Raw genomic sequence first — 26876 nt, forward strand, 5'->3', positions numbered from 1 at the left:
ATTAATCGTAAAAAGAAGGCTAAAAGATGGGGAATTGAAGATCTTAAAAAACAAAAACGTGAAGGCTTTTCTCTGTTTTTGACCTTTTCAAAGACGAACCAATAAAATGTACAAGAAGGATGGAAGGGCAACTTCCAGTACCATTGAGCAGGCCATCCAGGATGGCTGATGTGTTCTATAATAAACATATTTGACACAAAATGGGATCTCTATGGTGGCAACGGTACTTAACAACATCAGATTTTTCCAAGCTTCTCTGTTATATCATCGAGATCAATGACTTCTTTCTCCTGGTTTTTGCCCTTTCGAATCTTATCTAGTTCCAAATTCAGCTCAAATATATGTTTTTGTATTTTTGCACCTTTATCTGGTAGGTTAGATACCAAAGCCTGCAAGCAGGTTAGATTAGAAAGTCAGAAACAAGTGTCCACATAAGAAAAGAATCCTGAGCTTATCAACCAACCTTATTTGCTAATGTAAGCTGCAGACGTTCAATCCGCTTCTCAACTTCATCCTCTGTTTGCACATTACTAGTACTTGGACTAGCATTCTTTTGCCAATTTCTATCTTTTGGATTCAATGCAAATGCAGTTCTTCAAAGCAAAATTTGAGTGTGTTACTCTTATCCCCCTGATAATAAAGTAGACAAGAAAAGTGAAGATTCCCAAAGAGATTTACCCATCAATATTGTTTTCAACTGCAGCCTGTGATGAAGAGCTTCCAACTGGCACGCTTTTGTTTGGTCTGCTATCGCATGCATGCCACAATTAAATAATGACAAAATATTGAAAGGTTCAGAAAATGCATAAAATAGATTACAATATAACTTTTGACATACCTCCACGTATTCTCCTCTTCCTCCACTTCTGTTACAGGTGCAGTCTTAGAGAAAAGCAAACTATGGTGACTAACCCCTGCAATACCTTGACTTTCTAGGAACTTTATATGGTTCCTCAACGAATCATCCCTGTCAGAAGACAGAGAAGACTAAGACTTTCAACAATATTACATAAATTAAATCCCTCATAAGTATCTCGCAAGCCTATCTCACAAGCCAAAGCTAGGTAAAAAAAGTAATCTATTTTCATATGGTCCACCACTAACAAGTATAGAAAGCAATTATAAATTTACAAGGCATGATAACAACATTAAAAAAATACAAAATGGTAACGAAAATACATGTTATGTTGGGAGTCATGCTCTTCCTGCAGCTGCTTTTGGGTAAGAGAAACGTCAAAACCCTGAGCAGGGAGACTGAGAAGCTCCCGCAGATCCTGAAAGAGTAGAGCAGAAAATCTTATTTGCAATACTGAGGGCAAGCAATGGAATGATCCTCATGACCATAAAGATATGACAAAATAAAATTCGGGATCAAATGAACTAAAAAATTTGCAAAGTAATAGCTTTCATATAACATACCTTTTGGCTAAAATAGCGAGTTTGTTCTTTATGTTCGGTTGCAGTCTTAAACAACCCTCCCTTGAAAACCTGAAAGATAGTACAAAAACATCATACATGTTAAATTTTATCTCAGGTGAAAGACTGCCAATCTTCCACGAACAAGGCTACCCAAGCAGCAATTATTAAGGCTTATCAAGCTTTACTACACCAAAATATATATTTTCTCTTAGTATCTTTCTTTCCTTTCCTTTGCTTTTTTCTCTTTAAGTGGGGGGGTTGGAGAGGGGTCTTTGCGTGAGTAAGGGAATGGCTCATGCACAGAGAAACTGAATAATTACTAAGACGGGCATCATTTTAAGTTCAAAGATGAATGTGGAAACTTTGGGGCTCCACAAATTTCAAAATTAGATTTAAGTCCTGTCGTCACCAACAACAACATACCATATGACAAAAGCTTCAATTGGAAACCGGATAACAAAATTACAGCAGAAAAGTTCACAAAAGTATCTGTAAGCACTAACCCATGGAATGTACCTCTATGTAAAGTAATGAAGCCTAACTAATTGGTTTAGGATATCAATCATCAAAAGAAGATACATTTTTTTTCATAGTGTTTAACAGGAAAAATGCTACTAAATACTAAGCAGTTCAATAAACTGATCCAGACATCTTCCAATATAGGAGACCCAGTTACAGTCTTGAAGCTAATCGTTAAAAGAGTCAGAATTGAAAAATCATATCCATAAAAAATCATCTGCAAACTCAAATTCAATAAAAACCAGTTAACATATTAGTCATCAGAAGTCTCAAGAGCTCAAGCATTTATTCATCAGAAGAGCCCTTCTGGGTCCTTCAAAAATTTCATCATTATCATCAGCATCCTTATAGCCGAATAACCATCATTTGTCACGGACATTGACAGGTTGGCCATCTGAAATCTTTTCTCACCATTTACCCTCCATTTCTGGCTACCTATAAACTATAAATCTTCAATATAGTAAAAAATACCTGCATTTTGTATATCTTTTCCTCTATAGTCCCACAAGTCATTAGACGATAGACAACTACATCCTTCTTTTGGCCAATACGATATGCACGATCAACACTCTGGTTGTCCGTACTGCATGGGAGTTGTGAAATCAGTAACTTATTTCAACAAAAAGCACATACACAATCCTAGTCAGGTAACCATGCTAAACACCACCAAAAGTAACTGCTCAGGTGAATATTTAGAAATGGTCATTCTTAAATATCAATAAGAGAGAATTGAGTACATATAAATGTAAAACAAGACACCATATAAATTCTGCCTTTAAACAGCGAGGCAATAAACAAAACAATCTTTACAGTTCTTCTTGATCACCTAGGATTCCAGGCAGGATCTGCCACTATTACTCTATCAGCATTTGTGAGAGTGAGACCCAATCCACCAACTTGAGAAGTCAAGAGAAAAATAGGACCCGCTCTGCCTTCTTGAAAGTCCTGAAGAAATAATAAAAGGATGATATGCGCAAAATTAAAATTTCGAAGAGCAGAAGAAAAGATATTGTAAATGCTGGAAACTAACATTCACTAGTTTTTGTCTGTCTGAAGCTTTAGTGGTACCATCAATTCGCAAGTACTTGTAGCCAACCCTTTCTATATTTTCCTGGGAAACAAATGAATAACATGGAAATTTGTTAGAAGATTTAACTTGTGTTTACATAGGTTTCTAGGAAAATGTTTTCTTATATAATCTTATTTCCAAGGATGTAAAGGGAGCAGGGTTGTTACTGTCTTTTATCATTATTTTATGCTATAAATAAAAGAGAAGAGGGAACCCTAAACATCCTCTTCCAGAATTTCAACATGAGTTAACTATTTCACAGCTCTTTCTTCTCCCAAGTTGCCTCTTTTCTTCATTGCAAGTTCATAAATTTCACACGGTAGAGATAGAAAAGGAGAAGATGATGGAGAAGAAGGGAAACAGAAGGCAAGAGCATAAGTTTTCTTTTTCATTGATGTTTCCCTCTCCCAGCACTCATTTTTTCTTGGAGTTTGCACCATCATACTACACTTTCCACATTGCAAATCAAATATTGACAGAAAGGCCTTTGAGCCTAATTTCCAATGCAACAAGAATTTAGGCAATCAAAGTTTTCAACAAAGAGAAATCAACATCTGAAGTAACAAAACTCAAGTAGCAGAAAGGTTTTGAACAACGACAGAAAACTTCAATTTTTGGGATAATTTATACCATCAAGGACGAGAATTTATATCGAAATTATATGTCAAAAGAAAGCTATATGAGCCTATTTTCTATCCCAAAAAATGATTTCTCAATCTGATTTTTCCAAAGAAAGATATCAACATCAGAAGAATCAAATGTCATGGTGGAAGACTGTTACATGCAGAAATCTGAATTTTAAGCCGACTTTTTCTCCTCTTTTTGAGTTGCTATTCTTACTTTGCCCAAATCTCCTATTTTCTTTCAAACTTTAGTACAATTCTCTACCAACATAAGCCATTTATGCAAGAATTCCTTTTTTTTACCAAGTTTCCTAATTAAATTTAGATTTTATATTGTTTTCTATTTCAATAAAGTTTCCTATTTTGACACTCACAGTAACTATCAGTGTTTTGTTTATTGCTAGTTAATGGTTTCCTTTTCCTAGTTGTTCTCTAATTTTTTGAGTAATTTGATTGGCCTAAGTATCCAAATTAAAATTAATTCGTCATATTCTATTCGAATTTGAATGTTCTTGCAAAGCTATTACTGGCAGAATATGCAGGCAGCACCAAAACTCAATATGGTACTTTTTTTCTTACTTAATTGGTGGAGGGCCCACTGGTGTTTGTACAACATAGGTACCACTATTTTGTGTTTGTCTTCTTATGTGTTTATGTTTGTCAAACCTGACCAACTTATTTCCCTGGTGTTTCTTTGAGTTGTTGGTTCATTTTTCTTTTGGTAGTATGCTATGTCATGATAGTTAATTTTTCAAGGCAATATATGGAATTTTCTCTTTGTTCTCTCCTTGGAGTCAAATGTGGTCACCTGTGTTCTCTCACAGTCCACACCCATGGTAGGTTAAATGATCTAAGTTGGGATTTGTCTCACAGAAGAGCAATATCCAAGTGCTTCGTTGAAATATAGGTTGTGAAACCTCCAGTAGTACTACAGAGGGCATGTTATAAAGGACTCACACACCCATTACTCATGACAGCCCTTTATAACATGTCTTCTCTGAAGAAATGAAGGGCGTACACATGTTTTTTGTTGTTTAAAAGGAATATGTCAAACCAGAGTTGACAAGCATGACTTTCTTCCTTGGCTTCAATATTTGTAACTGCAAGGGGTTGTGGCAAGTTAGAAAAATCAACCAGGGCTTGAGTTCTTGTGTGCTTGGTACATGTTAATCTACTTGGCAAGTTGGGTCTCTAAGTGTCATGGATCCCCAGCTTGAAGGGAAAGAAGTGGGAGATGTACATAGAAAAGGAGGTATTTTGAATAGCATACCATGAAAAGTTCCATGAGTGATGTTGAATTATTTATTTTATAAAAGTCAGTGACTAGAGCCAAGTTTTTTCAAGAAATTCAAGAAAAGTGCAAGATGAAGAACTTGACAAGGGCCGATTGCATAACAAATTGAGCTAGAACGAGCTAAAGCTAAAGAGTGTGAGTTGTTGGTTGGAAGACTTAAGTGGAAAAAAAAATTATTTTATTTTATATGAAATGTAACAGGCTGAAGTTGTAAACACCAGCTTGAGAGCAAAGGTTAAAAGATGTAATGTTGGAATTTAAGGAGAAAAAAATAATTCATTAACTTATTTAATTTGAGTATACTAGGCTTCTATTTATAATAAGAGGAAATACACAGAATCATAATGAAATTAAACTACTCAAGTCCCAGTTACGCCTATAATAGAATTCCTAATCATAATCAAAGTAAAAACTACTTAAAGATAAATCCTCGAACAATTAAACAACTCTTAACAAAGTAGAAATCTGAAAATTCTAAACTTCCTCCTTGACTACAGCAACTTCCCATGAGACACCTTTCCATGAGAGTCATGTAAGGCTCTTATATATTTTTTATTCTTCAACACTCCCCCACATGCTAGAGTTTGTAACTTCAGCTTTCAAAGAAAAATAATCTTGGTCTTCGATCTTTATCGGCTGAAAAACTTTTTCCTAGATACCAAATCTTCATCTTCTATTCTCTCCCTTAGAAATTCTAGTACATAAAATTTGATTACCACAACACATCAATTTCTTCATTGTAAGTAAACTCTTACTTGTACTTCTTCTACTTCTCCCCTCAAGTTGGGGATCACTCTTTCCTTTGTCAAGAAGCTCAGGTTGCACTAAGTGAATGTGAAAGAAGAAAAATCAACTTTAGCCTAACGATAAAACTTCAAAAACCAACTTTAAAAGGCTGCGCAAATTTGAAGGCGAGCCAGCCCAATTTTAAGGCAAACAAGAAGGGTAGCTCAAAATACCACTTGGGTAGAAAGAATAAAAGAATTAATTTAAGTTGGATGTTGGGCACTCTTGTTCTTTGCACGATGTGGGTTTATATGCATTGCTTAGAGTGATGAAAATAATAGATGATGAGTTGAAGAAATACTAGAGGCACACAAATAGGAGCCCAAATACTTCAAACAGAAGGAAGAGAAAATGCAACAGTCATACTTCCACAAAAGAAAAAGGCACTAATTAAATCAATAGATTAACTAACAAACAAGTTGAACCAAGTATGACTTCAAAGAAATTTCTGAGGATTTCGACAAGGAAGATAGGCAATTGAAACAAGTAATATTTCCTAACACACAAGAATAGAATTCAGAAAATGAAACCAAAGATTGGGAGTAAACTATCTAAAAATTATTTGTTGTCTAAATTTCTGGCATAGTCCAGCAGCTATACTATTTTGTTCTATGTATTTAGTTTTATCCCTAGTTCAACTTTTATGTAATTTGGACAAGTATGTAGGGAGATATAAGGGTTGAATTGTTTTTAAAGTGGTTAAGGGTATTTATGTAATTTCTATTTCAGAACCCTACAAAAGCATTGGGGGTCGAGCTCAACCCCCACACAGAGTCTTTTTAGAACTTTGATTTTTCTCTTCTCTTCTCTCCCTCTCCTTCTCCTTCTCCTTCTCCTTCTCCAAAACCCTAAAGTTCACTCTTTTACATGGTATCATCGTAGTAGATCTTGATTGAGTCTTCCAATCCTTTCCAGATCTCTCACTTTAGCTTGCGACTTCAAGAAAGAGTTGCCTTGACTAGTTGATAAAATCTGAACTTTTGCCTTCCCATCCTGCCATAACCCTAGGTTTGATAGCTCTTATTGTCTATTGAGCAGTTCTAAACTACTTACTGCTCTATGATTGATCACTGAGTAATAAAAATCACTTTTCTTGGACTATGCATGACAGCGGCTAGCCTATACAACCCAATAGACCGATCTGTTAGGTGCGGAAAGCTACCGCCTACAAGAGTGGATAGAACCACTCTGATACCCATCCCGCCCATTCTTGATTGCCTCTCACGGGATTCGAACGCGGGACGTGGCGTGCCCAGCTCTGACACCATGATAGCGGCTAGCCAATACAACCCAACAGACCGATCTGTTAGGTGCGGAAAGCTACCGCCAACAAGAGTGGACTGAACCACTCTGACAATGCGAACCCATATTGTGTCCTTTGCTTATGTCATCTTCTAGACTGCCAACATCAGCCCTAATTTTCTGGATGTTTGCATGAGTTGTGTAACCTTAAGTGCTTAAACATGGAATCGTGCCCTAAAGAAGAGTTATTTACTTGAATTTCCTACCTTTTCTTGCCGATCAGCCTATTACAGGGCTGAACTGCCTGCATCCTCATTGGATCAGGTGATGTCAGCCCTAGAAATTGTGAAATTTGTGAATTCTTTCGGGGGAATTACCTATACCAACAAAGAATTGCATGTTAGGGCAGATTGGTTCTTCCAGTTTGTAAAATCCTAATTTTTCCTGCAAAGTGGGGCCCACAACACCTATACATATTGACTTTGTTTGCTGTTTTGGGTCTGTTTAATGACCAGAATAGCTGATTCAGATGATGTTTTTACTCCTTCAATGGGGTCTATAAGCTTAGAAGGAAGGGATACTATTATGATAACTACTGAGAGACTGAATGGCCAAAATTACCAGAGTTGGTCACAATCAGTCACTCTATATGTGAAAGGTAAGTGCAAAAACTAGGGAGAGAGAGATGGAGAGAGAATGAGAGAAAGAGAGAAGGTGGAGGAGAAAGCTCAAAATAATGAGCTGCATTGGGGATTGTGCACGACACCCAACCTATTTATTTACGTGTCTATCATAAATTTACAAAAATGCCCCTCACTTAAACGAAACCCTAATCTTCTTATATTTCCCATTCTACATGTCCTATGTAAATGAAACTTGGATTATAGACATAATTCAACATAAAGACAAAGATTACATCAGAATATAAAAGTGAAGGTAAAGTGAAATGACCAAAATGCCCTTGTACTAGTTTTTCAACACTCCCCCTCAAGCTGAACCGTATAAGTCAAAGAGACCCTTCTTGATACATAAGTTTCAGAAATTCACGCTTCCTCAATGCTTTAGTGAAAACATCACCAAGTTGATTACCAGACCGAACATATGGGGTTGTTACTTCCTTCATCATAGCTTCCTGAATGAAATGACAGTCTATCTCTTTGTGCTTCACTCTTTCATAAAACACCGGATAACTAGCAATGAAGATTATTGTCTGGTTATCACAGTACATAGTCATAGGTTCCTTTTGATAGAAGTCTAACTCTAGGGCAACAGATCTCACCTACATTAATTCACTTTCTGTGAGGGTCATCGCTCTATATTCCGCTTCTGCACTAGATCGAGTAAAAATATTATGTTTCTTTCATATGGTGCACCTATAGAAACAAAGTCATTGATCAGACCTGGGACCCATGTCCAGGACCCGTCTTGCCCCTTATGCCAAAGCACTCTAGAATCTCCCATTCACGTCTTACTTCACTGCCATTTTGCCCAATCTATCTGAGCCAACCTTTTAAACAAAATCAGCATACAATTTTGTGTTCCCCATAATCTTTCAACCACAATCCAATCCAGCACCAACTCTCGGCTCTCTAAGCTCAGCAAAATGTTAATCTCCAGTCATGCACATCACATTCCTTGGGCACTCTGGAAGGATAGAAATAGAAGAAAATTCTAGTTCAAATCCTCCAGTCTTTGAGCTTGCTGAACTCATTGTTGGCTAGGTCTCCACCTGGCTCCTTATGAAGAAAGGATTCCTCCACCTTAGCAACTCTAATTTCCAGGGGAATTGGCGCTCGATTGCAGCTATGGCAGGACCCTCACGTCCTCCAAACATGATTGTTTGATCTGCACCTCCTCATGATCACCTCAAGTTGAACTTTGATGGCAGCGCCTTTGGTTGTCCTAGGCCTGCGGGTTTTGGCGTAGTAATTGATGATGACAACAATAGCCTCCTTCTCTCCTTCAGTGCTCCTTTGGGCATATATGACTCCACCTCCACAAAACTTGTTGGATTGCTTCAAGGCTTTATAATCTTCCGAGATCGATTCTCGGGTTCCCTTATCATCGAAGGGGACTCCAAAGTAGTTATTGATTGGTGCGCCAAATTCAAGACTCCCCCCTGGCGACACTAGGAAGTCTTCCTAGATATCTGCAACATCTCCTCCTACCTTAATTGTACTTAGGTGCATGCACCCAGATCTGCCAATCACCTTGCGGACTTACATGTAAAACGGGGATCTTCCCTCCAAACCCTTATTGTGGAGGGAGGCCCCACCTTCTAAGTTGTATTTTCTCACTCCTTTTCTTTTATAAATTCACACATTATATAAAAATAAAATAAAAATTGTTTCTTACTCTTACAACTGATTAAGTTTCCTCCCAGAAACACAGTATCCAATGGTTGATTTCTATCAAATTTGGAACCTACATAATCAGCATCAGAAAAAGCTTCAATCCTCAAGAGATGATTGGGTCTAAAGAGAAAACCTTTCCCCGGAGCTCCTTCCAAATATCTTAAGATTCTCTATGTAACCTCTAGGTGAATCTTACGTGGATGCTCTATGAACTGATTGCAAATGAGATATTTGGTCTAGTAACCATAGCATATGAGTTTGCCCACTAATCTCTGATACATTGTTTTATCTTTTAATTCCGGACTCTAATCATCATGAAGGTCATGTCCTACCTCCATAGGTGGATGAACTCGTTTAGCTCCCAAAAGGCCATATTCTTGGAGCATGTCAGTTGCATGCTTCCTTAGAGTCAAAACAGTTCCCTCTTTGCTTCTTGTAACTTCGATACCCAGAAAATATTTTAGTAGACCTAGATCCGTAGTCTGAAAAGGAGTCGCCAAGTGTGATTTGACTTCTTCAATGCCTGAATTGTCACTCTCTGATAAGATAATATCATCCACATATACCAATAAGGCAATAATCTGAAACGATCTCTTCATTATAAACAAGGAATCATCACAGTGGCTTCTAAAAAATCCCATGGACATAACCATTTGACTAAAATTTTCAAACCACGCTTGTGAACTCTGTTTTAAACCATAAAGGGTTTTCTTTAGTCTATATACTTTATGCACCTCCCCCTGAGTAACAAACCCCGAAGGTAGCTCCATGTATACCTCTTCTTCAAAATCACCATACAAAAAAGCATTCTTAAAATCTAGCTGGGACAAAGACCAACCTTGATTTACTGCAATAGAGACCAGTATACAAACAGAGGACAGGTGGGCAACCGAAGAAAAGGTCTCAAATACATCTACTCCATAAGTTTGGGTGTATCATTATTTTATGTTATACATAAAAGAGAAGAGGGAACCCTAAAACATCCCCTTCCAAAATTTACACGAGTGTAAATACTTTTATAGCTCTTGCTTCTCCCAAGTTGCCTCTTTTCTTCTTTGCAAGTTCATAGACTTTCACAAAATTAAAAAGTTCAGACTTAAATAAAGCACACCAAGATAATTGAAAAATTCACAAAAATATTTTTGAACAAATAAATCCACAACATAAATTGCAAGGTTTAATTTTTTTTATAAGCAGCACCTGCAGATTCAACCCAGACTTCCATATTATTGAGCAGAAGAGCAAGTCATGCAAAACCAACCTGAATAAGATTTAGCATTTTGCGAGTCTGAGAAAAGATTAAGACATTGTGGCCCTCAGGGACCAAGTTATCCTGTAGCAGATAAATAGACATTTCTGAGTGAGAGGTTATTGATGCATATACTCTTCAATGATGACCCATTAGCTTGACAAATCCGAGACTCCTACCAGCAAAGATGATATAAAAGTTATCTTGCATGAAACATTCTCTAGTTCATGCTGAGAATCTTCTAAAGAAGTCATCTCTGCAATCCTATATACCATTTCTTCCGCCCTACCAAGCTCACTCTGGTCCAGCATCGAGTCCATCCCTTCTAATACACCTTCAGCCCCTTTTTTGGTTAGGAGCAAGGGATGATCACATATTTTCTTCAATATCTGTTGAAAACAAAATATATCAAAGTGTTAGCCATGTCAAAAAACGAATATTTCTGAAACTCCTTACTACAGAATGAGATTCTTTTTTTGTCAAAATAGTAATAAAAGCACTCAGACTTTGAAGCCTCAAAACTCCTTATTCAGAACATCAATATGCAAGTAACTATCATGTAAAGAACGTAGATACATGCATGGAAGATTATAGTACTTTTGGCTTGAAACAAGTATGACTGAGCACAATAAATAGACAGAGACATCCTAATGTTACTTCTAAATATTGCCACACAGAAATTTGGAAGGAAGAAGAAAGTGCATTTCCAAGTATCAATATTTACAAAGAGAACATTGGCAGATCTTGTGCAGAAGTCTCAACAACCACTGATTGAGGTACCAACAAAAACACTAAACAATTAAGTTTTGGTACAAACAGAGCGAGAGAAAGAGAAAAACAGAGGAACAACAAGTAGCTTTAAAATGACAAATTAATTTTGTGCCTTCACTAAATAGAAAATCTTATTAGTTTCACTAGAAAAAGAAAAAGAAAAGGCTGCTTTGGTTATAGACAAGAAAAGAGCAAATAAATAAATGAATAAATATATCACAAGTTAAATGTAGGCACAGTTCATACATCTATGAGGCCAATTAGCCTACAACTACTTTAACAAAATTTCCACCAGTATATTGATTTGGGGTCTCACTTCAAATTCATTTTATCTAAGCTGTTCAGCCAAGCTAGACATGCAAATGAAACCACTCCAAGGTGGCTACATTTGAACCATTCATTCATGGTTCATTTTGTCAGATTATTAGTAGGTAATTTTGCTCTTTTTAGACCTCATGAGAGGATGAATAAGTAGTAACTTGAGCAATATTAATCATTTTATCATTGATAAAAGGTGAATTGTGCAGAAAATACAAATTAAATGCAAGGCTTTCACAATGATCTACTACCGTGACTTCTATAGGGCATAACTATTAAATATGACATCACGAATATGATCAACTCATTCCATAGACAAGGGAATCACCCTTAAGAGTTTGGGTGCAACCTTTATCACCCTCATCCCTAAGAAAACCATGGCAGAACACCCTATGGATTACCGCCTCATCAGCCAAAGATCCAGCAGCTACAAAAATCATTGCTCTTATTCTATCCCACCGCTTCAAAGCTGCCCTACCAATGGGTCATCCACCCGGGCCAATGTGCGTTTATCAGAGGTTGTTCTATTCTGGATGCTGCCATAGCAACTCATGAACTTATCAACCACTTTAAGACTGATTGCTAACCCCACTTTGCCCTCAAAATTGACTTGGAAAAAGCAATCAGGTAAATTGGCATTTCCTTGATGATGTTCTACATCAAATAGGTTTCGGTGAAAAATGGTGTTTCTGGATTCGAAGTTGCGTTACCTCCCCCTCCTCCCTCATATTAAATGGTACAGCTTGTGGATACTTCAAGAGTTCACGAGGGCTAGGGCAAGGAGACCCTCTTTCTCCCCTCCTCTCAACATAATGGCTGAGTTCCTATCGGCAATGATCTATTTTGCAAGACATATTCAGTGGCTTCAACCCGTTCTCATCAACAAGCTTTCTACATTCCTCTCCAATTCGTTGATGACACCATTTTTTTTGGTGTTGGCACCTTGGAGAAAATAAAAAAATCTCAAAGCTTTCATCGGTCTCTTTAAAGTTACCACTAGTCAAAAGATTAATTGGCGCAAGTCCACTCTCATTGGATATCACATTGATCAAACCATCCTCCACACCATGGCATAAACTTTGGGTTGTGAAATCATCACCCTGTCAGTCTCCTACTTGGGATTACCTCACTTTCACAACCAACCCCACAAGCACCTTTGGATTCCAGTCATTGAAAGACTTGAAAAAAAACTCACCACCTGGAGAGGATGCCTTCTTGCCAAAGTGGGGCGCCTTGTTCTTCTCAAATTTTTGCCTCACAGGGATACCAACTACTTCCTCTCCTTCCTTCATAGCCCATTGGTGGTTTGTCACCAGATTGACGATATTAAGCGTTCTTTGACGTGGGACTTCGGATGGCTTCAAATACCACTTGGTGAAATGGAACGATATCTAAAAACCAAACTCATGGGTGGCCTCGATATTCGTCTGACCAAGGATATGAATCAGGCTTTCATTCTCAAGTGGTTTTGGAAATACAATGCAGAGCCCAACTCCATTTAGCACCCTAAATTTGCTGCTAATCTTATCAGGCACTCGACTTGGTGGATCATTGGCAGAAGGCGCCCAACCTCTCCCCCCTGTAGCATGCATTTTTCCCCCTCATCAACATCTTTGGGAAAAGAATTTGCTTCTTTGTCGGCAATGGAACTACGTTGAACTTTTGGTCTGATTGGTGGTGTGGTCGTGGACTAATTTCTTCCACTTATTCGGCTCTCAACTTCATTAGTTCTCGTCCTCTTGCCTTAGTCGCTGACTTTTGGCCCCTTCTCAATGACTGGAATTTCCACTTATGCAAAGGACTCCATGATGTGGAGGCAACAATGGTCTCTGCCTTGTCCTTGGATTTACAAAAAAATCATCTTTGGCCTCACACCAGGGATAAGATTGTATGGACAACAAAGACAATGGCACCTTCACTGTTTCATCAGCTTACAACCTCATCAAAGGTTGGTACACTGCCTCTCCCCCCCATGAGTAATCCTTTATCTGGAAGATGGCAGCCCCTCTTAAGATCCTCACAACCACTAATCTCCACAAAAGAGGAAACAATGTGCCATGTATCTAATGTCCCTTCTACAACGCTGTTGAGGAAACAACTTGCCACCTTCTCATGTACCAAGGTTAGCTACTCCCTAGTTGACTCTCTTGCTAAAGAAGGAGCTTCCCTCCCATCCCTTGTTGTAAAGGGAATACCCCATTAAGTTGGTTTGTATTCTTTCTCCTTCTAATAAATTATCGTTTCACTCAAAAAACAAAAAAAATGATCTAAGTGTGTGTGTGTGTGTGAGAGAGAGAGAGAGAGAGAGAGATACATACACACACAAAAAAAAAAATAAAAAAAAAAATGAAGAAGCATGTAGAAAAATCAAATAGAGACAGAAACTGCTACCGTCAATGCAGCCAATGGAGATCCATCAAATGATGAGAGAACTAACTCGCTCTTCAAGAATGCTTCATAAAGTTTCCTCTACATGAAAATCAAATGGCATGTCATAATTTAAAAGCATTGGGGCCAAAAGACACACCAAATGAGATATGAGAGAGAGACTGAAAGAGCAGGAGAGGTATACCTGGCAGTTGGTCAATTTTAGCCACACGATCATCTCATGCTTTTGAGAGAGTGCCTCACTTCCAGTTGTTTCACTTTTGAAAGAAACTTCACTTTTTAATCGACGCAAGAAATATGGTTTGATTCGCTCTCTTAACTCCTAAAGAAATAAAAAATAAGAAAAAAATACCATGGTTGATATCATAGTAGATATTCTGCAATTACAGACAGCAATAATGAAGTGAAAATGTCTCAGTTCATCATGTCAAAATGCTCAAATGCCTAATTTGCAGCTCACCTGCAAGCATCCTGGATCCACCAAATGAATGACCCAACAGTAGATTGGTTTTGGTAAAGAAAAGTATCTCGAGCATAGAAGTCTAATCAAGCAATTGATGCCTACTTCAATTTAAATAATGTGTTCGTTATTTTATTTAATGATCTTAGTTTTTGCAATATTAGCACGACATCAACCTTAAATTACAACCCTTTCTGTATAATTCTTCCCAATGAAAATCAACATATATAAACAGCAACTGTTAATTAGCACCTTTGCAACATTCGATCCAATACTCCTTTCCCTAGTCGAAGCCTTTTTGTCATTTCCACGAAGAATTGCTTCTTCATATCTTGCCTTAAACCTGAAGAATAGATCAAAGTTAAGCAGCATGAAAGTATATCATCCACAAATCAGGTAAAAGGCCATGAATGTTAATTACTCTTTTTTGTCACCCAAAAGACTAGGACAACAGAAGTGGAACAGAGCCCAGAGTTCCTAATAGAAAACAACAAAATCTATTAGCAATTCAAACTTAGATATATAAAAATAAATAAATAAAAAGTTAGTAAATAATACAATATCAAGCAACAAAGAATTTCAGGCAAGCATTTTACCTTTAGATTGTTTTGTACTGGAGTCCCACTTATGACAATGCGATGGTTACTTGGAATGTCAAGCAAACTTTTGGCCCTTTGTGTACTTGGATTCTTAATGATGTGCCCCTATATCAGTAATGAAGACATAATATTTTATAAACCATCATTCCTTCGTTTCTTAAAACCCCTCAATGGCCGGGGGTCTTGAGTCCAACTGCCCATAGTAACATGATTTTTATCTGAAAGAAATAATCAAAAGTACAATATGTCCAACTTCAATATTAAAACAGTGAAAGGCTGAGTTTATGACAGTCAAAAAAGCCATGATTTTATAAATCAAATGAATGGAAGTGATTCTCTTGAGGTTTCCGATCTAACATGAATGACGCCAAAAATAACTAAGTGCAGCCAGAAGGTGAACTTGGGGGAGCCCACATCAGTCTATATGGAGATAAGATCCCACTTTTAACCTGCAGCACGGGAAGAGAGCCATAAAAAGATCTTCACAAGTATTCAGTGTGAGGTTTCACCAACCCCACACAACTCTTGCATAGGAGCAAATACCAATATATAGTCTTCCCCCACCCCTTGCACATATGTACATCCCTTTTGTTCCTCAGGTTGCATTGCTCATAGAAAGAGGAATAGATGCGAAGGGAGGGGTTGCCCCCTCTTCATCTTTCAACTTGTCCAAAAAAGGAGGAGCATGAGCAAAGAGGTTTTCACTCCTCTCTACAAGAGTAGAGTGGTGCTATGAGAAATCCTATCTGTTTTTGCAAACAAAGACATAACCGCCTCCCTCTCCACAGGTCACAAAGAGGAGAAATGAGGGGACAGCCTTTCCCAACCTCTAAACTCTCCGATTTTACAATATCTACTCAACTCTTCAAGTCAGTGTGGGGACGAGTAGAGTTGACAATAACAAGGATGGGTAGGGACACAGACAAAAGTAGGATGTTACGATAGGTTTGAGAGTTTACCTGTCCAGACTCCATCAATTTTGGAGTTTTCGACATACTTGCTAAATACTTAAAATGTGGCATCAGATCAAACTCCACATTTCACATTCAAAACCTAAAAATAGTGACTGACAAAAATAGGCACCCAGTGCTATAGCGAGAATCATTGCAAAGGTGGAGAAGAGAAAGCAGCAGATGGGTTGGCACCCAACATGCCCCGCTAAAGAGAGAATGATTTGAACGTATCACCCAGCGATGCAGATTTTGGGTTTGAAATAGGGTAGTAAACGGATAGGATTTGGTCCAAATATTGTAATCCCAGATCTGATTGTAGATATCCAGATATCCAAAATCCAACACAATTGTTTGTAGTCATAGATCCAAATTTGGTTCTATTGAATACTATCCAGATTCGCTTCCCTCAAATAATATCCAAATTCAGATAATATCCAAATCTGAAATCCTGTGATGAAAATGACTAGAACAGCAATAGAAAATGAGGGGGGAGCCTTGAAAAACATGGTTCTCTGTGATATTGGCAAGAAGCTTAACCAAAGAACGTAAAATAAAGAAAAAGTTACCCTTTTGTCCCTCTAACATGGAAACAACAAAAATCATAAGCTAAGAAAAAGAAGGGAGGGATGAGAGAGAAATACAAGAAGCAAAGGAAGAAAAAAGGGAAGAGAGACAGAGGACAGAGAGATAGAGAGAAGAAGTGAGAAAAAGGGGACTCAATGCCTAAAAACGAATTAATGACAAACAAAAAACGTAGCCAAGACAGAATTTGAACCCATGACTTCAAGGTTATGAGCTTTGAGAGCTACCAAACTGCTCTTCCCTGCAATAAAGACCCATGAGTTCAAGGTTTGGACCAAGAAAGATCGGATTGCCCCTCTACCCTAATAAATAGAATAGCCGATCAATACATAATGGTAAAGGGGGCCCTCAGCAAAGGAAGGAGGGAAGCTTCAAAGAAGGAGGTTGCAAAGGAGAAATTTTGGGGAAGAGGGAAAGTTAATTTAGAAAAGCATTTCGCTCCAGAACTGTAATGGATTCCTTGTTGAATGTTCGATTGAGTTCCATAGGAATTCTATTTCAGATAATGTTTGCAATTACAGACTCAAATCTGAATCTCATCAGGATAATATTTGGGTTCATTGACAGCCCTAGTTGGAAGAAACTCCCCATGAAGGAATGAAGTAGGATCATGTGTGGGTGCTCCCGGTCCATAGTGTAGCATCCTAAGTTACATCCTTGTTTTTAATACCTTATTCAAATATATTTGGTTTAAGATATAAGGAGCAATTACGTGAAAATAAAAGTTATTTGCATATTCCTTCAGTGGTTCTTGGTCTTTGACAGCAGCTTTTCATAATCGTACAACTTTTTAGGCACAAGGAAGCACAAAATCCCATTTCATTCTTTGCTTGGGAAAGTGACTTTCCATTACTTTATAATTTTTCAACGTGCAATAGGACATACATCCTATTGGGTTCATCCTTGGAAAATTATATAATAGGCACAATGGGACACAACATCCCATTTATATCTCATCCATTTACTTTTTTAATAGTTTATAACTTTTCAAGGTACAATGGGACATACATCCTATTTAGTTCATCCTTGGTAACTTATATAATAGGCACAATTTTAATGTTTCCTTTCTTTGAGAGAGATTCAACTTGTAACAGGTAGTTAATGGTAAGAAAAAATTTGACACATTTTTTTTGAAGCCATTTTGACCATTAAGTCCACAACAACAGTCCTACCACAGAGACCTTGACCATATGGTGCAACCTGCCATATCTATTTCCACCAGAAGGCTAACCACCATAGCCTGCTGCAGCTGCCTCAACTACCTTCTTTTCTATTCCTTCTTGTACTATTTTCATTTTTTCTTATCACTTTTTTTAAAATTTTCTTTCATTGTGAGTTTTTGACCTTGAGACTTGTTTATACTCTAGTTTTAGCATAAAAGAAGTAGCAATTCTGAATGAGGAAATAGAGAACAAAAAATACAACTAGGAAAGGCAAGAAGGCATAGGATGGTTTGGAGCAAGGACAAGGTCAAAATTAAAGGCAACGACAATGTGAGGAAAAGTCAAGGTCGTGGCCTGTAGGATGTGTTGTGTGGCATGATCACGCAACTGAAAACCTGCCGCACTACCATCCCTATTCTAGAATGAAAGTCATCACAAAGAGTGTCATCATGTCCCAAAAAAGGTGATTGATAGAAAATTCTACCCATTGCTAGAATGAGAGTTATTACAAAATTTTAAAAAGAAAAGGTGAAAATAGCTACCTGGTCCAAAGTAATACTCATCATAGAATGGGATACCATGGACGTTGACAAGGAAGTATGGTAGATTATTATGATCTTGTGTGCCTAGCCTATGTTATAGGTGTCAGGTTAGGCCAGCCGAGTATATGAAAGGTTTTAAGGATCAAACTTTTCATGTTCTATCAGTTCTTGAGCTTTAAATATATTGACAAGATACCTAACAAAATGTCAAGTTTTCATAAACCAACTCTAAGAACCTTAATGTCACCTAAAGTGCATACATGTTAAATTTCTCAAGCTAATGTTTGTTGATTAAGAGATAGGAATGAACTAAACTTCCTTGTATCTTTTATTAGGCCTTTGTTGCATGATCTCTTTGAAAAATTGTAAAGTTTGACCTTAAATCCATCCCAAAACGATGAGTTACTTGGGAAACATATTGCCAACCTTGTAAATTAATAGATTCCCAAACCCCAGTCCAAGAGGTACTAAAGGTGTTTATTTGTCATGAAGATGTTGTCAAGTTTGCTTAATCAAGATCTGTTGGCACCAGGCGAATCTGGATAGTATTCTGCACTTTTGAAGGGAGTTCAGATTTATATTTAGCATTTGTATAGCCCTTTTAACTGTTGAAGGTGATTCTCCTACCATTATATGATGGTGCAATGGGTCCTCTACACCATCCTGGCATCATCAATATTATTTGTGCACTTCTGAAGGGAGTTCAGATTTATATTCAGTATTTGTATAGCCCTTTTAACTGTTGAAGGTGACCCTCCTACCATCATATCATGGTGCAATGGCTCCTCTATACAATCCTGGCATCTTCAATATTAATTCGAGGACATTATTCATCTTTGTCAAGATTTGCTTACTAGCTGGGTTCAAGTTGTGAGATCAGCAGATTCTATTGCTGATGAATTGGCTAAAGCTGGACTTTTCAGATCTGGTTTTGTATTAGAAAACTCCCTCCCCGTCAGGGTTTGAGCTGTTCCTTAATGAGTTACCACTATTTCAAAAAAAGGCTTTTTCAACTTGAAAGGGCTTTGTAGTCAGACTTCAAAAAAAAAAGGTTTTATCATCTTCATAAGTAAGAGGAAGAAAAGACTTTCATGATCATTTAGAATTTTTTACCGCAAGGGTTAGCAAAGATCTTTCCCTTTCCCTTCTATACATAAGACTGACTAATGCAGTTATTACGTAAAAAAATAATAAGTGCATCAAACAATGAATAAGAAACATTTTGATGTAAGAAACAACAACCACTTTGGAAATCTGCATTACCTAGAAGCTACCGGAGAAAGTTGTAATTCTAAGAATCATGCAGACTATTTACATTACAAATAGCAATGGCTAACAAGCAAAGATTTGCAAAACAACAGAAGTACACAGTGAAGCAGCTAATAGTAAAACAAGCATCAGACTTGCAATTGGTGGTCAAAACCATGTAAGAAAACCTACCTCATCAAGTATGACATAATCCCAAACCATACCATCTTCAATTTCATCTTCGTCAAAGTAAGAAGCGCCTTTTAAAGCTTTTGAATTGTTTCGTACAATATCATAAGTTGTGAGAAGAATCCCTTTGTCCTACAAAAAAACCACATAAGCATCATGTAAAAAATTAAGAAGAGAGAGAATGAGAAGGAGAGAAGGTGGAGGAGAAAATCTAAAGAGAGATCTGCATTGGGGAACGTGCAAATCCCCCAACCTCTATTTATAATTCTAAAAAATACAATTTACAATTATGTCATTGATACTTGTTTTTAACACTCCCCCTCAAGCTGGAGTGTATATGTCAAAAAGTCTCAACTTGTTATAGAAGTTCAAAAATTCAAGTTCTCCCAGTGCCTCAGTAAAGACATCGCCGAGTTGATCACCAAACCGAACATCAAGGTTTGACCCCTCCTTCTTCATCATTGCATCCCGAATGAAATCACAGTCAACTTTTTATGTGCTTAGTTCTCTCATGAAATACCGGATTGCTCGCAATGAATATTGATGTCTAGTTATCACAATACATAGTCATGGGATCCTTCTGATATAACCCTAACTCTTGTATAACAGATCTCACCAACTTTAGCTCACAAACGATGTGGGTCATTGCTCTTTATTCAACTTTTGCACTAGATCGAGCAACCACATTCTACTTATTACTCTTCCAACTGATTAGGTCCTCCCAGAAATACACAATACCAACTAGTTGATTTTTAATCAATCTTAGAACCTGCTTAATCTACGTCAGAGAAAGCCTCAATCCTCAAGTGATTATTAGGTCTAAAGAGAAGACCTTTCCCTGGTGCTCCTTTTAGATACCGTAAGATTCTTTGTGCCGCCTCTAGATGAATCTTACATGGATGCTCCATGAATTAACTCACTACATTAACAACAAATGAGATATCAGGTCTACTAACTGTAGCATAAATGAGTTTGCCTACCAATATCCAACACATTATTTTATCTTTCAATTCTGAACTTTGATCATCATGAAGATCATGGCCTACCACCATAGGTGTATCAGTTGGTTTAGCTCCCAGAAGTCCATATTCTTGAAGCATATCAGTGACATACTTCATCTGAGTTAAAGTTGTCCCCTCCTTTCTTCTTACAACTTCAATACCTAAAAAATATTCCAGTTGACCCAAATCTTTAGTGTGAAAGTGACTCGCCAAGTAGGATTTAACTTCTTCAATGCGTGATTTTCACTCTCTAAAAGGATGATATCATCTACATAAACCAATAAGATAATGATTCCAGAAGATCTCTTCATAATAAACAGTGAGTGATCATAATGACTTTTACGAAATTCCATGATATAACCACTTGACTAAATTTTTCAAACCATGCTTGTGGACTCTGTTTCAAACCATAAAGAGCTTTCTTGAGTCGACATACCTTATATGTCTCCCCCTAAGCAACATACCCTGAAGGGTGCTCCATATAGACTTTTTCCTTGATTAATTATATTTAAGTGTATACACCCACCGCCAACAATAGCAGCACTTGGAGGTAAATCATAACTCCCAAGTCCCTCTATCAATAAGTGCCTCCATCTCAACATCTATGACTTTCTTCTAATAAAGAGTCAACAGAGTATCCTACACTGAAGAAGGAATAGTGCAAGTAGAGATGGACAAAGCAAACTTACGATAATTGTCAAACAAGGAATCAAAAGAGACAAAGTGAGATAGAGGGTGGCAAGTACCTTTACGAACACCAAAGAGCAATAAGAAGGTGGAGATCACTTAACTCAGGATCAAGAAACAATGAAGAGTCATGGTCCGATGGGAGGGGGGATTTGGAGCGGAATGAGATGGTTGATGTCGACGCTGATATAACTGCAGTGGTTTCTCAGTAGAAGCAGCATGTGAAATCTGAATACAGTCATCAACTAGAATAGGAATAACAGGACTAAGTACCGAGGGAATAGGAGAAACTGACTTAGACTTGGAAGATTCAAAAAGGGAGCATCCTCAAAGAAAGTAACATCCACATAGACAAATGTTTTCTCCACAGATGGACAGTAACATTTGTAACTTTTATGTGTTCGAGAACATCGCAAAAATATACATTTAATGGAACCAAGAGACAATTTATTCTTGAATTGATCAAAAGTATGTACAAAACATACACACCCAAAAACACGGACTAGTACAGGAAAATAGATGCAGTGGGTAATACAATCTGAATAGGAATCTTACCGTCAAGAGCAAAAGACTACATTCTGTTTATCAGAAAACATGCAATGAGAACAACATCACCCCAATATGACTCACAGACATTCATATGAATTAACATAGTGTGAGCTACCTCAAGTAAGTGATGATACTTGCATTTAGCAACTCCATTTTGTTGTGGAGTGAACACACAAGAAGTCTGATGAATAATTCCTTGTGACTGACAAAAGGAGTCAAATTTCCAACCCATAAATTCAAAGTCATTGTCTATATGCTAGATATTGATAGAGGCTGCAAACTAATTCTTTATTTCGTTATAAAATAGTTGAAATATATCAAAAGCTTCAAATTTTTCTCACATGAGATAAATCCAAGTACATCTACTAAAATCATTAATGAACGAAATAAAATACTTATGAGCAAACTGACTAGTCACAGGACAAGGACCGCAGACATCTGAATGGACAAGCTCAAATAGTTTAATTTGCTTATTAAATGAAAAAATAAAGAAACTCTGGTGATGTTTGCCCAATTAACATGACACGCACTAAAAGGTAATGCTAGAAGGAAAGTCTAGAACCACTTGAATTAGTTTTGCAAGTGATGGATGATCGAGTCTAAGATGCCACTGAAAAAGTAAATAAGTTATGTGTAGCACATGCAATGTGCTATCTAGTTTGTAGTTGTCCAGATCATATAGTCCCCTTCTCTCACAAGCGCAACCAATCGTCTTCCTCATCACGAGATCCTGAAAAATACAATGAGTAGGATAAAAGGTTAAAGAATAATTCATGGACTTAACAACTTGACTAACGAACAACAAATTCAAGGGAAATTTGGAAACTAGCAATGCAAATTGAGGTGAAAGAAAAGGAGCAGAAGTGACATTCGCCATTGCCTATACTGGTGAAACTGACCCATTAGCAATTAACATGCTTAACAAGGAGAGACTCTTTTAAGTTAGAAAATAGTGAAGACATACCTGAAATGTGTTTTGTAGCTCCGGAATCAAGTACCCACGATAGGGAATGAGACACTGAGAATGCAGACATATATATGGGAGGAGCAGTATGAGCCAAGGATGTAGAAGGAATGGAGAGCTATGCCATACGTTGTGAAATATGTTGTTATTGCTGAATTAATTGTTGTAATTCATATGGAGCACTAGGTGGGATTGATGTCGCAATTTTAGACCATATGGTTGTACTCCCGTGTATAATAGAGTTTCCCCACAGAGGCTTCCCAAACTTAATCCAACATCTATTTGAGTAGTGATTAGTGCGTCCATAGTGAACACAGTTACGCTTAAATTTTCCGTCCCCTCAGCCTCGACCTCGACCCAAGCTGCCACTACCTCTGCCAATCCATGTGTGTCCTCTGGACGTCTTAGTGGAACCAGATACTTAAGCTGATGCATTAAGGGTAGTAACTTCACCCACTTTAGTATTTTTTTCCTGTTTTAAGCACAATAGTCTTTCCAACTCTCATTACTCTAATAAAGGTAATAGAGAGGTTAGGTACTTCATCAGAGACTAGGATTTTTGCCTTCATACTGTCAAATTCAACACGCAAACCATCGAGAAATTTCACCAGGAGTTGACTTTGCTATTTTCTGAGTTCTTGTTCATCATAGTAAATGGATGAAAGAAATTGATTTCCTGCCAAATACTCAAAAAATAACTATATTATTCTGTCAACAGTCCTATTACCTCGTTTCAAGCCGAAAAAATTTGTATATAACTCATTACTCTCTTTGCCATAAAGAGCTTCCAAAGATAGCCACATAGCTTTGGCAGTTTCAAAACTCATCACCTAACTTCTAATAGTAGGTTTCATGTTGTTGACAATCCAAGTCATTATTTGACTGTCTTTAGCCTCCCAATCATCATCTTGAGGGACAAGAGGGTCATCCCTATTTCAGTTTTTTCCTCCCTTTTAAGTACAGTCTAACAAAATTGGACCGAGTAAGATAATTATCACCATTCAAATTTTCAGAGGTGATAGTGATAATATCTTTCCTATCCGGATTATATGATTCTTTAGACAGAGTATAAACCTCACTAGAGTCAGCCATAATAGATATATAGAAATACTAAACAGATCAAATAAACCTTCCAAAGATTTTAAATCAAGCAGCCTAAGTGGGCCCTACCACGTACAATTAGGGTTTGGGCAAATAGATGATGTGCACAAATCTGAAAATCCAAAGATCCAGTACAAGAATCAAATTCCAGAACAAACAGTGCAAAAGTGCAGCACGAGGGCTGACATCAACAGGTGCCAAAGATGATGTCAACACAGATAGGCCTGGGGTTTGGTGCACATCTCGAGATCAGCCGAAAAAACCTCCTTTGAGCAGTTTAAAACATCAAAATCTGTTATTAGAACAGTAGAACCAGTAACTCTAGGGTTATGGCAGAGAAATAAGGAGAAAAGATTGGATTTTTACCAACCAGTAGCCGAAAAACTGGATAAAGATCCTTCCTTTAGGTAGACATCTACTTCAGAAGGATGAAAAATTGATAAAGTGTCTTCCCATATGCGATCTACCACTCCGATACCATGTAAATAATTAAGAAGAGAGAGTTGAAGAAAGAGAATGAGATGGAGAGAAGGTGGAGAAGAGAAAATCTCAAGAGAGATCTGTGTTGGGGGACATGTACGTCCCCCAACCTCTATTTATAATTCTGGATAATACAATTTACAATTATGCCCTTGATACTTGTTTTTCGACATGTCACATCTAACACCTAATTAAGCAATCCAACAAAACATAAAAACACAGAAGAGGCAGACTCATAACCAAAATGATATGTACAAAGAACGTATTGGAACCGCAAGAAGCTTGAGTTCAAAGAGAGAATCTCCTGGATGTGTCAAATAATAGTTGACGGCTGTTGATTTTTACCTGAAGGATGTAATTCAGTTCATACTGTCGTGTCTTAAGAGAGGGAGCAAAGTATCTATAAACGGAGAGAAATAAACATTAGTACAAGAAAAGATATGCAGCAGAAGTAGGGAGAGAGATACTCACTCTCTGATCTTATCAGAAAGCCCCACAATTGTAAGTTCTTTGATCCAGTGAGCAAGAAGCGTCTTGGGAGCCACAATCAAAGCTCTCTTTACCAAACTTGAATGAAACAGTCCTGCAAGAAAAGCAGCTATCTGGAAGAAAAGAAAACAAGGAATGGATCATAAAGTAGCTAGACGGAGGTCAGTAGTTGAAATATAGCTTGAACACTAATCGAGTAAAGATTAAAGAGAAATATAGCAGATAAGGTTATTGTCAGCAATTGGATTAAAATGAAGACGGGATCAACTTCGTTTGTAAGCCACCAAAAAAACAAAAAAAAAAAAAAAAAAAAACGGTGTGAAGGGTCTACCTGCATTGTCTTTCCCAGTCCCATATCATCGCCCAAAATCCCTCCGGTACGCATACAATGTAAGGACCACAGCCATCTCAAACCTTCTTGCTGGTGTTGGAACAGTGTCTTTGCAATCCTACCAGGAAGTACGTATTCCAGTCCTGTCCCACTAAAGGTTAATGAACCCTCATCAGAATCTATTCCAGTGTCTCCCGGAACTCCTCGCAAACTAAAAGTTTCCCCTTCTACAATACCAGCTGAGTAAGTGCTTTTCTCCCCGCCAACCGAATCATTGCCATCTATAAGAACAGGCTCCTCGTCGTCGGAACTCAAAGACACGAAAGTCGAATTTTCAAGTTTCGCTGGCTTTCCCTCCGAGTCGGACACAGAATTCAGGCCCAACTCAAATGAAAACTCCGACTTGGCAGTGCCCTTATTCTCATCAAATACAGTACGCTTCTCCTCCACATTTGTCGGTTCAGACAGATTTTTCTTTTTCTGGATAGACAAAGAATCGAGCCTCGAAGTAAGATCATTGAGGATATCTCTAATGCGAGGAGGGCTTTTCTCCGTGTCAGAATCGAAGTCAAAATCGAATGAGGGCGGTTCAATTTGATCTTGGCAGTCTGATTCTTCGGTCGACGAAAGTTTACACAAGCGGCGTCTGCGCCTGACATCTTGTGGATTTTGTGCAGAATCTGTGAAATGATAAATGAGGAAACGCCCAAGCGGCGAAACTCATTCAAATAACAGAAGGAGGACATGCGATGAGAAAAAGAATAAGAAACCCTACCTGAAACAGGCTGACGGCTTTTGGATAAACTCTGGATGAGCCGCTCGTTCCTCTGATTGAGGCTGAGGTGTTTAGAATCCATTCGGAGCGAGTGAGAGAGAGGGGGGTGATGGGGATCGGAGTTCCCGAAGTAAATTCTCCTGAAGGCTTAATTTTTCCAAACCATTAAAAGTTACTATGTATGGGTGAGATACGGAACGGCTTCCCGCTTTTCTTCTTTTTCAAATATCGACTTCTGTCACTGCCAAGGTGATTCGCCGGATGACATAGCTAATGGCGGACCAACTCATTCCGTTCCAGGTGATTCAGAAAATTAGATTTCAGTAATCAAAATACAAATTCAACATCTTTTCTCTTCTTACAAATAAATATTTTTTATATATATTTATTTTTTTATTTTTTTAATAAAAATTTAAAAATATTTTTAATTCAACTCGTTCAGGGTTTTTGGAAAGCTTTCAGGCCATATTTAAGCATTACGTCGTTTTGCAATTTCATTCTGGAAATGGTATTATCCTCGTCGTACCCGACACGGTTAACCTTAACGTCTAGGTTTTGGTATTATTGGTGGTCACTCTTCACAGTCTTCGCTTTCCACAGTCCTCTCTCATCAATGTCAGACGTGGTGACCACGGAAGAGCGGCCACTGCTTATTAAAACCGCGTCAGTGCCGAAAGCTACCAGCTTGACTCTGGAATTCATTTTTCTTTTAGTTTATTTACTCTTCTGCA

General features: G+C 37.7%; 1 protein-coding gene across 1 annotated transcript; it reads right to left on the reverse strand.

Moving 5' to 3' along the window:
- LOC137959979 (protein CHROMATIN REMODELING 24) lies at positions 1-26342 on the reverse strand. Its single transcript, XM_068807417.1, has 21 exons — positions 26146-26342; positions 25371-26050; positions 25022-25152; positions 24896-24950; positions 19772-19900; positions 15089-15196; positions 14914-14969; positions 14745-14835; positions 14217-14354; positions 14036-14113; positions 10735-10944; positions 10568-10639; positions 2969-3049; positions 2765-2883; positions 2410-2521; positions 1420-1488; positions 1180-1274; positions 839-967; positions 679-744; positions 464-593; positions 1-389 (listed from the first exon to the last, which is right to left on the reverse strand). Exons 1-21 carry the CDS (start codon positions 26225-26227, stop codon positions 237-239), a joined length of 2784 nt encoding a protein of 927 aa, XP_068663518.1. The 5' UTR covers positions 26228-26342; the 3' UTR covers positions 1-236.
- Between the last annotated feature and the right edge of the window lie 534 nt (positions 26343-26876).

This window comes from Aristolochia californica, unplaced genomic scaffold (assembly GCF_029961685.1).
Source record: "Aristolochia californica isolate CCGP_79_NKW_82.1479 unplaced genomic scaffold, dmAriCali1.0.hap1 SCAF_3, whole genome shotgun sequence".
NCBI classification, from domain to species: domain Eukaryota; kingdom Viridiplantae; phylum Streptophyta; class Magnoliopsida; order Piperales; family Aristolochiaceae; genus Aristolochia; species Aristolochia californica.